Source organism: Netta rufina (assembly GCF_964035555.1).
Source record: "Netta rufina genome assembly, chromosome: 14".
Lineage (NCBI taxonomy): Eukaryota > Metazoa > Chordata > Aves > Anseriformes > Anatidae > Netta > Netta rufina.
In genome coordinates this window covers 10,924,137-10,939,349 of record NC_140137.1, presented here as the reverse complement: position 1 = coordinate 10,939,349, position 15,213 = coordinate 10,924,137, and the positions used below count along the sequence as shown (strand labels likewise).

Genomic DNA, 15,213 nt, shown 5'->3' with positions numbered 1-15,213 from the left:
AAGAATTTAAAACAAAATCAGCATCATGTAAGCTCCTGCTAAGTAATTTAGATCAACATACATGATCCGCATTAAAAAAAAAAAAAAAGAAAAAAGAAAAAAAAGCTACAAACTTTTATTTACAGACATCTTAAGAATAAATCATGGCTTTAAATATCCTGGTTGAAAGCAACAGAATTGTCTTTGTGAAATACATTAACGAGTTTCTGGAAAAAAAGGAAACAGTACCATTCTGTAGTATTTCAGAAAAGAGTAGCTGAAAATTTCTTCTTTCAATAAGTTGAACAAGACTCATCCTGAAGTTTGGGTCCTGAAGATTTGGGTCTTAAAGACTCATCTTCCAAGAAAGAAAGAATGATAACATTTTTTCCTGGATCACATTACAAAGTACTAGTTTTCTTCTAAGTTGTCAGAAACTAATTATAATAAACTTTTCCACGTCTTGCAAGATTAAGAACAACTGGGCCAAATTGAAGTTACTTGAGTCAATTATTCAGTTACTTGGGTCAATTCCTGGTAATTCTTGAGGATGATACCCTTCCGTAAAAATTTATAAACCTAATCCCAGCTTTTCAAGTAGCAGGGCTATTAATTAGGCACTGCCTAGTCTCTACTTTTTCTACTTACATCATTGATATTCCCTCTGACTTTGGAAATGTGAAATCAGATCTTGCATTTTTTCAACTTACATGCTCCGTGGTTTAGTAAAAGTATCATCTTTTCAATGAAAAAGGAGAAAATACTAGCTGCTACATGTTTGGAGTCTAATTTTAGGAGGAACTGAGCCATTCTAATTTGCTGCAGTCAACAGGAACTGAGAGCACTCAATAATTCATGAGTTTCTTTCCATGTTTCAGTAGAGCCTGTTGAAAATTTCTCAAGGAACCACTTTTCGTCAGAAAATTTCAATTCCTGTGAACCAAAACTGCTTACAGAACAGGATATGCTTGGACACATTCTAATATATCTTCTTTTATCCAGTTTGAAATGACTTTTCATCTATAATAAAATAATTATATAACAATAAAATATTTTAAATATTAAAAAGGTTGCTTGACTACACAAAAAAAAAAAAAAAGAATTTTTGAAAGATGTGAAAAACGACAAACTGTTTCCATCAATTTTCACTGCTTTTTTTTTTTTTTTCTTTTTAAACACAAATGTTTGAGAGGAAAAAAAGAGATTCAAACTTTTTTTCACTTCCATTTTGGGCTGGAAAACATTTTCATAACTTTTCCTGGGAGAAGAAAATCATTTCCTGCTGTATATCTTGTTATGAATGTATTTTCGTATCTGTTCAAAACAAAAACCAAGTAACATAAAAGAGCTTCATACTCATGCAGATAAATATCTCTTTGACCTTAGTGATGACTGGAGCGTTAAATTTGGTGTGTCTTTACCATCACTTTGATTCAGTTACTTTAAAATGAATGGCATTTGCATCAGAAGGCACCAAAATAACCATTTCTTACCTTTAGTCTTTCTGTTACACCATCAGTGAAACTGACTGTGAATTCAGCAATTTTGGGCACTCTGAGTTTTCCTTTGTTCTTCTGGTCAGGCTGATACTCTGTTCTTGTTTTCACAATTACCTGGAAAACATCAACACGTTTAAAGTTCCTGCACAAAACAAGCACTTTTTTTTGTTATCTAAGCCCCTGCTTTTCTATTCTAACCTTCCCCTGAACCTACAGAGGTATCTTATAATCATAAATTAACACAAACTCATCATACCCTCAGGAACTAAAAGAGACAGATAAACAGGCAAGCAGATAATACAGACCTAGGATAATGAGTTTATCACATTGAGTCTTGAAGTAGCTCACAGCAAAATGTTTAACACACACCTTTGTTTAAGGCTAGACATGCAATTTTTTGTATCACATTCGATGGGCAAATCATGTAGAATAACAAACAGCCCATCCATCGGAAGATCCTCATTTATTAAAAGCCCCATCCTAAAAAGTTCCACTGAAGCCAATTTAAATTTAGGCCACTTGGCCTCTCATTTATTCAGGCTCCAGTTTATTAATATTAATCTCATACTATTACCTTGGGTTTTTCTCAGGAGATCTCGGTGCCATTTGCTAACTAATCCAGCTCCTACTAATCTTATAAAAGTGAGGCAGCTTACACCAATGGAAAAGCCTGTGAGTGGCTTTTAAAGGGTTTGGACAAATTACTAAAAATACATTTTCAATCTACATTGAATATATATGTAAACTATTTTGGGTAAAACCCACCCACCATAAGCATGGAAAATATAACACTTAATACCAACTCCCAGATGGGACTAGCAAAAGGAATGTGTTCTGAAACTAATATCCCTTCTGAGGTGTGAGCGTGTCCATCCCATTATACATGAGAATCCTAAAGGACTACCCACCCATGAGCCTATGCAGGTAAACAGTGTGACAGCATGCTAGTATAGCTGCCCTGTCTAAATCTAGCTGCGAAATGGCAGAGAAGGCAAAACGGCCTTGTCCTCAGCACTGGCAATGAGCTGGAGCTCATCCCTGGAGAGTTGGGGTTGTGGCTGTGATTCCCAAATCAGCTGACGTCCACAAGACATACAACCGTTTGGTGTGACTTTCAAGGTTCAGAGAGGTTAAGCACAAAAGAACAGAAAGCACATTGAAAATCTCCATCCCAGGGCCAATACTTCCACTTTTTGGCCTCCCATTCTGAACTGCAAGACTATGCATTTGTCAGCTTTGCCAAGGTGAAAATAAAATACTCCAGGAGTTCATATGGGTGTGGCAAGACTGATCCTAAAGATCTTTGTTAGAAACAAAGTTTTGAATGTTTGTAGGAAGATTATAAAGTGATGTACAAGATTGAGTTATTGGCTAATGAAGAATTTATATCCAAATGAAGACAGTAAAGTCTGGCTTGGAGCAGAGAAAACCCTGAGTATTTAATTCTCCTGCACTTAATGCCATGTGAAAATCAGAGTGAGAGAAAATCAGCATGGAGTCATAAGCCAATTTTCTGGATTCAAATGCAAATCATTAAAGACTGATGAATATTTACATCCTTCAGTGAATCCCTCTCAATAACATTTATTACAGTAGTATTTGCAACATTAAGACTTCGGAAGAACAAGATAAAAAAACACTTAAACGTATTCATGATAGCATTTTGGAACCTGGGATTTCTGATGACACAACACAGATGTTGGTATGTGACACATGGACAAGCTTTCTTCAGCAGGTTTGGGATGAAACCTAACGCTACTAATACTCTACTAATGAACTGACTTCTACCATGCTCTAAAATGCAGCACACTTTGGACCAAATGAAACAAAGTTCCCTCTCCAATCAGGACAAGCTCATCCAAGTTAGTGCTGACGTGAACAAATAACAACCTCGCTGTCTTGCTCAAAAGAAACCAGGTGTGCCAGGACTACACACAGCTGGGCCCTAGCTTTCCAGTCTCCTCGCTGGCCTCTTGTAAACCCAGTACAGTAAATTATAGTGTAAACCATCAACACCTGCCAACCACAGTTCAGAAACTGCACTCATTTTGGTTTCAAAGTTACCAGCCACAATATCCAATTGTCACAAATCCATACCTCCTGCTTGATACACAAAGTTGTCACCAATTAAATCTTTAAATATACATAAGAGGGTTTTCCTGTGAGCTCTAACATTAGGTCTTAATGAAGGACCATGAAACCAGAAAACAAAAGAAAAAAAATTTTAAGTCTTACTTGTTTCTATATATAGTTGACATTTTCTTCCACTCTTTGTCATTAACCACAGCTTTCTTACTGGTATTTTTTAACTGTCATTTCATTCATTCAATATCCTACAAGTAGGACATTTGAAATGTGTCTCCATACATCCATGAGACTGAAAATAAACCCACCCAACCGTGCACAAGGCATTGCCTTCAAGTCCAGTAGCAACGTCTATCATATCTGTGAATAAATAAGATCAGTCCCCAGCCAGATGAGAAGCTACTTGAAACCCAATTCGCTGACTGTGCCAGCAGTGAAATGTCTGTGTGTAGAGCCACAGCCATCCTGCCGGTCAGTGTTTTGCAGAAAAATTTGCAGGCTTTAGTAGAGAAGCTAAGACATACCTTTGCTAAATGCCTTTTGGCATTGCAAAAGCTAAATAGCTGCTCTCTAAAAGTATCTTTGTCAGACACCTGCTGGAATTACTCAGCAGAAGAAAGACAGGGCAGTCAGTAAGGTCTCCTCTTTAAAGCAGAGCACGGAAATAAAATGACAAAGGACAAACAGAAAACTGAAAACCTGTAGTGTGAGGGTATCACTCAATATTGTGGCAGTAAGGATAAAAATGCAATTTTGCTGAGGGCACTGGGTGCACATTTAGAAGAAAAGACCTACCTCTTGTTCAGTCGCCTACAGCCTAAATAAATAAGCCTGAGTACAGATCCCACTTTTGCAGCAACATTCACCCCCTCCATCCAACAAGCTGCCATCAGGAAGCCCACGCAAAAGCTTCTGGAAATTGAGTTGTGTTCATCAAACTGTTCGTGCCTCCTGCACTAGTGAGAACACCCCAGCCTGGGCTACCTCGGCAGCATCCGGAAAGAGGAGCGAACACTGTCAGATGATACCCACACACAGACACACACACAAAGAATAACGAATCTCATAAAGAAATCTTTGCTATATTTTTAGCATCATTGTTGCTGTTTTGGTTATTTCTGTTTTCGCTTTCCAGCTTTCTGATTGGGGTTGTTAGGGTGGGCAAGGAGATTTGCCTTGCCCCTGTTCCCTGCCTTTGCTGCTTTTTTTTTTTTTTTTTTTTTTTTTACCTTTTCTTTCCATTTTGTTACCAAGGAAAAAACAGGGGTAGTTCACTCTACCAGAAATTCTAACCAAATTGCTGTTGGATGTGATGTAACAAAAACCCCACTGCCTCCACAGCCAGCACACTGATCAGAGCTCATTTATCACCAGCTGCCCAAGAGCAGTTCCTTCAGAGACCAGGATCCTACTGTTCCTGTGCAAACAGGGTACATTCATCTCGCTCCATGGCAGGTTCCTTCAGAAAGGTACTGGCGTTTATTACAAACCACAGCAATCACAATGATCCCGATTCCCTCTTCTTGTACCTTTTGCAGCTTTGCTGACTCCAGTACAGTTGTTCTTGATTGAAACCGGTGAAAAGGAGTATGAAATTGGGGTCCTGTGTAGGTTGCAATTCAAAGCAAACTGAAGTGGGAGAAATGGCCATCTCCTCATTCTCTCCTCTGCGATGCTGTTATGGTGGAAATGGACTGCAGTAAGGGGGTAAATACCAGAGCCAGCAGCACAGCATGGCTGTGCTCTGGCCTCACGAGTACAGACCATAAATGCAAACAATCAAATCAGTGTTTAAATGGCCAAGAAGTCTCTTGAATAATCTCAAAATAGACAATTAGCCTCCTTGCCATCCCTAACACAGCAACATCGCTCTACCTATTCCCTGCCCTTGCCTCCTTGAGATCTCACCTTCTCCTGCACACTCCCTAAGCCTTGCCTTAACTCATACTCCTCACAGTGAGGAGGGTCTGGCTGTTTTGGGTCACTATCCCCAACTCTGTGAGCTTACTGGGGCAGTGAATTCTTATTATTTTTATTCATGTCACGAAATAACCTGCACACCTGCAAATGAATATTAAAAAGCAAGAACAGTCCCATCAATCAGCTTTTTGGATTAACTGAGACTTTCTGATTGCTGGATGAATACCCTTTGAACTTTTTTGGACACCTGTCAGCCTTTCCGTTCCTTTATCTAGGCCCTGATCCAGCACCAGCTTATGCCTAAGCTTCACTTAGTGGCTTGTGATTGTCCACCAGAGAGCAGACTCCCTGCCAGCTCAGTACAGCCCAGCTGCAGACCTTTGAAGACTGTACTGTGGATGGAGTTTAGATGAATACCATCTCAGGGGATCTCCCTGCAAATTAGGTTGCTGCTATAACCTGTTCTTAAATTTTTCACACTGTTTCCCAGAGACACTCCACCTTTAACTGCAGAGACACTGTATAGTTTTTGAGAGGGAAAATAAAGAGGACACAAATAAATTATGTGGGACTTTTTTCATTTTACACCTGAGATAAAACTGTTCTTTGAAAGTTGCTTCTCAGATGAAGTTTGCAGATTACAAGAACACAAGATGAGAGTAAAGGGCTTTCATGGAGCAGCAAAAAGACACTTCTAATTAGGAGAATCCACGCTCCTAGTCCTTGCAGCTTCCTCCCAAACTAAGTTTATATAGCAGTTGAACTTACCAAATTCCAATTCAGTGAAGCTTTTGAGCTTGCAAGTCATCTTATTAACATCAGCAGAATTAGTTGGATATTCAAAGTTAAGTGTGCATTTAAGTGTTTTGGCCAGATCAGAGCTTAAGCCTGCTTCAGTCACCTTCCCACAGCCAGTTATAATAAAAAGTCTTAGGGCTCCTCTGGCATTCTTCGGCGAGACCACTCAGAGCAGCATGGGCCCAGTATCCCCATGTTAGAGAAGGAAGAGCAAGGAAAAATAAATAAATAAATAAAAGCAGAGTAATGTGCTGAGTCACACCAGCAACTTGTGGCTGCTACTTACAGTGCATCCTCTTTGCTCAGGTTTTCATTAACTGAGCGGCAGTAATAGCTCCATATAAATAAAACATTCTTGGGATTAGGGGCTGGCAAGTGATATGGCTGGGTTGGGTTGAAAGTCAGATGCTCGATGGAAAATGGCAGCTCTCTGCAGAATTGTTGTCCTCAATCACTCTAGGTTAGCAGATGCGATTACACACTCCAACTCTTTAAAGGTTTTTACTTTCTATCTACTTTCTTGCATCTTCTTCATTCCAATCCCTCAAATGCCCTTCTACAAGACCTCAGTAGTGGTCTACACAGAAGCCTGTAAAAGTTATAAAATCCCAAACACGGGACAAGACATATCTATCATGCTGGTCCATACAAGCAAGATTTTTCTAATGATGCTGTTTGCTAATACATTTATTGAGTACTAAACTTAAATGTACTTACTATTCTAGGCTTAACACTAGTGACCACTGGAGCTAACAGGAAACCTTTCTTTTTCAAATAATGAATGCAGGACCAGACACCTTCTCCGTAGTGATACTTTGGAAAATTATAGGTATGCTGAGGTGAGAAACAACAGCTCAGAGGCTGCATATACCAGCAGGAAATCCATCACTGACAACCTTGAGAAAGTAAACAGTAGGAGAGTGCTGGGAAATCTAGAGATTTTTGGATGCTGAAAGAAAGAAAGGCAACTTTTCACCAAATGGACCACATTGAAATCATTTGCTTTCAGGGAGAAGGAGCAGTGCAGACGTGAAATGTGACAAATGGAAAAATATCACATTAAGCATGGAAACTTAAAAAGGATTTTCCTGCAATGGGATGAAGTAAGTGTTTCAGAAAATGAACTGATATGAATTCTGAGTCTTGTCTCAGGCTGGCTAAATGTAACATCATTTATTGCCACTTTATATTTGCGTTTGAGCTCAATGGTTTTCCCTGAAGAAATGAGTAATAATATTTAACATAACTGGCATTGTGAAAACTTTAAATTATTCATCTGGAAAAGGACATGCAGCCCTGCTGTAATTCCCACTTCACTGCCACAGTGCATGTAATATATTGTGGTTCAGGTGCTGCAAAGTGCAGACCATAAAAATTTAAAATACTACTTCCCGGGATTATTAATAATGAAGAGTCTCTCACTCAGAGTGGCTTTCAGATTGACAGAAGAGATAAACAAAATGCGCTTCTCCTACCAAGGAGAAAGGTTTCTTCCAGGTTCAAAGCTGGCCTTTGTAGTCCCACAAAATGGTTGTAACACACCCATCACTTTCCGTTTGGATTAGTCATGCTCACTTTTAAGTGAAAATGAGACTCTCAGCTTCCAAAGACATGCCTTTCTTCATTCCTTGCAAAGAGAGAAGAGAAAATAAAGCTTCACACTGGCATTGACATCGTGGTTTCTTTTGCCATCATTACCCAACTGAGCATCAGTATCTGAAAAAGACCTTCGACCAAGTCCCAGCTGCAGCATGCTGTCCAGGTTACTGATGATAGCAAAATGGTGACCCCCAGCCTTGGTACTAAATCTGCTGTGACTGAGGCAGTTTCTATGCTTATGTGATTCATGCCAAGGAATGGCTAAAATTCACCACCTGCTCCCACACAAAAGTCTCCAGTGACCTCCGAGCTCTAATCCTCACATGCAGCCAGCCTCTAAGGGCAAATGAGCTGTGCACATTGCCAAGAGCAGCTGAAGTTAAAATATTTAGCAGTAAGAGAGTGTAGGAAAAGAGATGGAAAAATCAGGTTTCAGAGCTTATAACAATCTCTTTCTTTACAGGCTTTGGATGAAACATTCATGGACCAGAGCAACTCCTTGTCTACTGCCTGTACCTCCTTCTGAGTCTTGCACTGGCTCCTGCTAGAAACAGGACACATCAGACTGGACAGATCAGTAATCAGGCTACCTGTGGCAGATTCCAAGATTTTAAGACAAATTTGGATAAGTTTTTGAATACCTATAATTAAAACTACATCACATCCCATGGAAGAGGTGGCAGTGCTTCCCAATCTACAGGATGAACATATCTCAGCAGGCAGACTTCCCAGAGATTAATAAGAAAATTGGCATTTAGGATGTATGTACTGGTAGTCCCCAGGACACCCTACTCATTATTTGAATTCATGAAATGTCTGAAACATCCATGAACAAGAGGAGAAAAAAAGAAAGAAAAAAAAAAAAAAAAGGAAAAGGATGTCCTGGGATCAAATCCATAGTCTCCATAGTCAATGAAGAAAGCCCCAGCCAGTGGAAACAATCTGCTTTTTGTATTTTTCCTGTATCAGCTCATCTAATGGGTGTTGTACTAGAAATGAGCTTCACAGAGGGTGGTAGAAAAAAGTGGTCTCTTGAATCAGTGCCAGGAGGATATTCCAGGCATAAGGAAAATCACAAAAGGACAAAGACAGCAAATATAATCAGCCCTGGCACCACCGATGAAAGGCAGCACAGAACGCAGAAGCTGCATTGGGAGCTGAAAGCAGCTGAGAAGGGAAAAGCGTAGCTCACAAACACAAAGACAGCTTGAAAATTATTCAGTTAAGTCTCACTACAAATCTCCAGGTGCCCATAACCAGCAGGAGCCCATGGGAGGCTGTGAAAGGGTGTAAAAACTGATTTTAGTAGGTTCAGCCAGGGAAGGGTACAGCAAAGCAGACAAAAGAATCAATCACACAGCAATAGTGATGGTAAATTGGCCAGGGTAAATTAGCAGAGCTCCATTGATTTCGTCCAAATGACAGATTTACACTAATCAAGAATCCTTCCCAGACTTACTTCACAGACCAGTAAGCAACTGGGATGTGGGGTTAAGTCCACAGTCTTGCTGAAATAACTTCCACCTGCAGCAATGGCATTTCATGTTGAAATAAAGAATGGATTTCAACAGGCTTAGCCAAACAGACATACCCAAACACATTTCTCCTGTGTCCATTTCAGCTGTTTCTGCAGAATGTAGCTCTAAGAAACACAGAGCAGACATAACTGGGCTTAAGAGAGGCAATGGAGCTCACATAAACAGGCATGAGCTAGCTTTAAACCACCTAATTCAGGCTCTGGTAGCGCTGCAAGGAGAGAAATTTCTGCACAGGCTACACAAATCCTGAGCCGTTCCATACTCAGGAGCTGCAGCAGCGTGCTATCTGTATGCAAGTGAGGTAGCTGAATGCTACCCCGGGTGTCTGCGCAGGCTGCGAGCACACGCTCGAGTTGCAGCACAGCCCTGCCAGGAGTGGACACAGGTAACCAGCGTTGTTCAGTATGTTAGGGCGAGGGCAAGGCCATCAGAAGAGCATCTGAAGAAGAGGAGCACAAACTGCCAAGAGCCTCCAGCAGGGCTGTCTGAGACACGCAAACAAAATCAGAAAGGTTACCCCAAAAACACTGCGCTGTCAGGGTGAGCGTTGCTGCAAATATTTATTGTGGCTTAATGAGCAGAGGTGGTGTTTACATCCAAACATGCATTTAGAGGACAAATGTCACCGGAGAGGAAGGCTCAGACTTGGTATTTGTGGGGATTAGGCAGCATTTCCCAGGTGGATAAAGGAAAGGATGGGGCAGGACAGCTTGCCCATTCCTTCATAGTTGCAGTAAAAGAAAGAAAATTTCTTTTATTCGTGTTTTCTTTTCCCATTGTACCCTACTGCACCCCAAAACCTGCTCCAAGTTGCCCTGGCTGCATGCATTGAGGCTGCCCGGAGCTGCAGCATGCTGCTAGGGCAGAGGGCAGGCTGACAGCGATGTTTCAGGACAGAGCTGCAAGTAGTCCCCTAGGTACCAGAGCACTCATCCAGCGTACTATTAATTATGCCTACTCAGCTGGCCAGGACAAAACATTATTTTCTACTAAACCAAGAGGGACAGGCTGTGAGCTCAAGGGACACTCCTGATTTCCAGGATTTCTCGATTACACTGTATTAAAAAGCATGGTCTGGGGCACTCAGAGCAGGGTGCGGCCACAGACTATACGGAGGATGGGGTGGGAAAAGTATTTGAAGGGAGCATTTACATCTATTTTTTTTCTTTCTTGGGTTGATGGCAGGAATTTGTCACCAGAGAAATTATTTCTTAAGCCTCCAGATGCATTCAAAATAAAGAACAATGGACCACATGATAAGCCCTCTGCAGCTTTCCCCACAAAAGACATGCCGGATGTTTTTTTCAGCCCTGACAATAGCTTTCATGCACTTGTGTATTATGTAAAATTAAGATTTTTACTGCCAGAACAGAGGCATTTCCTGCTGGATTTTGCTGAAGCGAGCCTATGAGACCAAGGGGTCCCCAGTTGTTGGTCTCATTTAAAATTTCAGTGAAACAGTATGGTCTGTTAAAAGTTGTGTATTTTTTAGCATTATTATTGCAGACGCACATAACAATTACAGCTAAAGCACTTTGTCTACGCCCAGGAAAACAAGTGAACAGCTAGCCTTTTCTTCCCAGCTCCTGAAAGAAAAATACTTTTTTTTTTTTTTTTTGAATACAAAAGAAATTAAATTCAGAAACATAAAAAGCCAGGTCAAGGGCTTGTCACCAGTGATTGTTATTATTCCTGCTACATGGGTGGATTTCAGCAAAACAGCCACACAAAAATGATTTAAGAGCATCTCTCTGCCTTCTGCAAATTCTCCCCATCAAGAGAAGGGGGGCAGCGGTGGGGACAGGACCAAGGGAAAAAAACTTGAGGCTTGAAGACAGTCAATAAATATAAATACACAGCAGGCTTAACACCCTAGGGGAGAAATTACCATCCTGGGTACATTTCTCCCCTTGCAGCCGTACAATCGCTGACAGATCCACCAGAATGTTGATGCTGCAGGAGGAATAACATGAGCCTTTGCAGGAGACATCCTCACTTCCAACAGTATCAAGGTGGATGTCAGAGGGAGCTGCAAAGCTCACAGCACTTCAAAAAACAAACCTATTAGTAAAGCATCCCCAAAAGGACAGCTAATACATTCATGAATTTAAGAATTTCGCCCCCTCACCAAATGATTTCCTATAATCAAGGAGCTGTCTGAAAAGAGATGGGCTTCAGGAATTACATCACATGAGCAAAAGCCTCATTTTGATAGCCTTTCTGTGTATCCTTTCTCTGAAAGTGGAGCTGAACAAAAAATGCCTTGAAAGAGATCAGCTATGGTGAAACACCTATAGAGGTCAATGTTGAGAGTCACTTAGAGGTATTCTCTAGTGATCCAGTTATAACAATAATAATAAAACAAAGAAAAAAATGGATAGTTTAAGCCCTTAAAAATTATTTTCAATCTGCAGATTCCACGGGCTTTGTGGGTGGCTTTCAAGGAGAATCAAAGGCAAGTATGCTGAGAAACAACAGGTCTGGTTTTCTTCCACATGCATGCAGGTGTCTAAGACTCAACTGGAAAAAAAAAAAAAAAAAAAAAGTTCCTATAAATGGACAGTGTTTGCAAACCTTTGCCATGCGAGATACATGCACCACTGCACACTGAGAACAGCAGTAGGGCTGCCCAGTACAGACCTAGCCGCCTCTTGAATCACAAGCCAAAGCCTGTACCACTCCAAATTACCAGCCAAACTGAAGCTAGAGCAAATACACAGAGCCTTGCTCTCGTTTTGATGCACATTGGAGTGCCCCTGGTTAGATATGCGTTAAGAGCTCACAGTGTCTTAAATGACGATACCCTTTAATGGTCAAGATAAACCCAGAAAAGGGAGCATTTAAACAGGTTTTCTTTTCTCCTGCTCCCCCATTTTTCTTCTTCTAGATTTCAATCACAGGAAAATGCCAGGGTGCACCAGCTCTTTGTTGCAGTAGCATAGGCGTTGTGATTCCCTGATGGGAGCGTGGAGGCTGGGAGCATTGCCTCCTTGTGGTTAAAAGCAAGCAGCAATTGATTTGCATTTAGGAAAAAGAGAGCAAAGCCCTTCTGAGCTCATACATGCAGACCCCCATACCAAACCGGTTTTGTCTCTGGGGATTTATGCGACATCCCATGCACGAGGCACAGAAAGTGCCCTGGCTTTTGTTTCCACTCTTACAAGCTGAAATCTACTGCTGGCAGGTTTGGGGAATACACAGAAAAAAAAGTAAAATTGATTTTAGATATTTTTTTTAACCCTGCCTCCTGACATGAAGGCAAGTCCAAACAAAAATCCACTCTGAATGACTTGAAATCTATGTTTACTCTTCCTCAGGCTCACAGTCTTGCAGAATTCAGTTGCAGCTTTGCTTTACCAAGTACAAAGCTGAAGTTTCCCCCACCACTTAACCTTCACCCAAGCTCTTCACCTGAGGCCCCTCTCCTTATTAGCAGGTCTTTACTCTGCCCCAGGGTGAACTCAGCCCAACAGAATCTGTTCTACAAAGAGCAAAAGAAACAGAATGTGAATTATTTTGCTTTTATCGTAAATAACCTCTCCATGTAACAAATCTTCTGTCGCCGTTAACTCTAGGCCTACTGCACACAGGAGTTGAACCACAGCCTGCAGAAATCAATACCATTGACTGTAATGAGTTCTGAATCATGCTTAGCACTCCTGGAGAAACATCCCACTCTTCCAGCAAAGAGAAATATGGATGTCAGTAGATGCATTGACAGTAATGTATGTTAATGAAGGTAATGTAACCTAACAACATGTGAATTATTGATGCAGGCATGTTTAAACAGGAAAATCAGCAAGGAATCACACTAGACCAATACACTCCAATGTTTGTTCACCAACAGGCAATTGGAACGTGGTGGTCTTGAGAACACTCATTACCACCTTATTAGCTTGAAAGGATTTTTGTTAGGTTTTCCATGTCTCACCTGATACGCGAGCCAGTTACATTTCACATCATGTGTCAATGTGTGCGTGTGGTGTCAATAAGCCATTTGTCTAGGATCATACAAGTTATTTTCACACATCCATACCTTCCTCTGAGCTTCTCAGACATTTGTCATAAATCATATTGCTTTGCCCAAGTTATTTTGCTTAACCTTATTTATCAGAGTCACAGATACGGACCAGTTTATCCTCTCATTCACAACGATTCATGGAAGCGTAACTCCTGAATGCAGTGAAGTTGCTCCTGATTGCCATGAGGCCCATGGGGAATGAACCTAGGTCCTTTGTCTGGCACGGCTGGTTCCCAGGATGTCAAGGCAGTTGACTCAGCTCTATCTATCATAAAATAAACTCAGTTTGTCTATCTTGACAGTTTTATCACATCCATCATCATGTTCTCCTAATGTATTTAGAGAAACTTCATTTTGTACTACAGTAAAAACAGGATGTATGTTCAATAATCATCAGTGTTAATTTTACTATTATTCCATTATCCTGTGAGATCTAATCATTCTGTCTTGTACTTTCGGGTGAGTTGGCTCCATCTCTGTGGTATCTGGGAACTACACTGCAGACAGGCTTTGTTTTTGTAAGGACCATTGTGGCATACAGATTTTCACGATCTCATCATGTCCTCACCGGGTTATTTTGATATGCACCGTCACTGCAATGCTATAGACAAAAGATTTCCAACCACATCCTGCATCTAAAAAACCCCAACCACCAAAGCTCAGCCAATCACTGAGGCACATTTCTGGACATCTTAGTGCTGCATTCAGTGCTGAGAGTGGGCAGGGGAGAAAGCTGTCCCCTGGCAGGAGCCAACTGGGGGAACAAAACCTGGGCTTGCTCCATCACCAGCCAGTGCATGGGGGAATTCAGTCGCTCTCTTCAGAGAAATCAGCATCGTGAATGCCTGAATGAGCTTTGCATAGCCACAGAGAAGAAAATAAACCTTAAGTGAGATAATTAAAATAGCTGCTTATTTTGGAAGAGTTCTTGAATTACTCTCAATGCAGGCAACTAATCTGATAATAATTATGCATTGTGAACTGCTCCTCAATTTCTCCAGCATTTATAAGAGAAACACACTAAGCCTTTTCCAGTTGTATATACGAAGGAATATTTAGGTATTTTTTGAGGAGGGAAGGAGCTGGGGGACAGTTGTGTGCTCAGTTGCCATGTACAAGCAGATAAATATACTAAGAAAGACACCCCCTTTTTATTTATTGTATAGACACTATGCCACAGCCCATATCATCAAAGACCACTAATTGATAAGGACAGGGAAACCAAGGGGCACGTACATGTGCACAAGCATGCAGGGGTGCCGTTGGATTTTGTTTTACCTTTTCCGGAGCCGGGAACTGCAGGTGATTTACTTCCAAAGGCGTGATCAAAGGAACTGTCTGAAAACCATCTTCGCCGGATGGTGGTTTGCTGTTCTTGTCGTTCAAATTACTCCCCAGCTTCACCATTCTTGGACCTTGCTTTCCAGACCTAAAACCAGCAAGACGATCGATGTCACAAGGGTAGCGGGAAGAGGATTTCTGCCTTGCCTGGCTCACTTTGCCTTGGCGGATTGGTTTCCTGGGTTTTATACCCAGGTTTCTAGCCGCACAGCATGCCACGCCAAGGCTGACTTCACACATGCATTTCTCCTCGCCTTACACAGCCACCCCACAAACACCCCTTAACCCCCCCATCCGCTGCAAGCCCCAGCACAGCATCACAACCGGCACCAGCACCACCAACAGCATCACCCACCGGTACCAGCACCACGACCAGCATCACCCACTAGCACCAGCACCCCAACCAGCACCACAACCGGCACCAGCACCCCAA

General features: G+C 41.4%; 1 protein-coding gene across 1 annotated transcript in view; it reads right to left on the bottom strand.

The window, feature by feature from the left end:
* NSG2 (neuronal vesicle trafficking associated 2) overlaps positions 1-14,846 on the bottom strand; it is a gene marked incomplete at both ends in the record, with an annotated part of 35,160 nt that extends 20,314 nt beyond the window's left edge. Inside the window, 2 exons of the mRNA XM_084295300.1 lie at positions 1,473-1,592; positions 14,718-14,846. Coding sequence (XP_084151426.1) covers positions 1,473-1,592; positions 14,718-14,846 — 249 coding nt within the window. The remainder of the gene's footprint in view (positions 1-1,472; positions 1,593-14,717) is intronic.
* Positions 14,847-15,213: the final 367 nt, after the last annotated feature.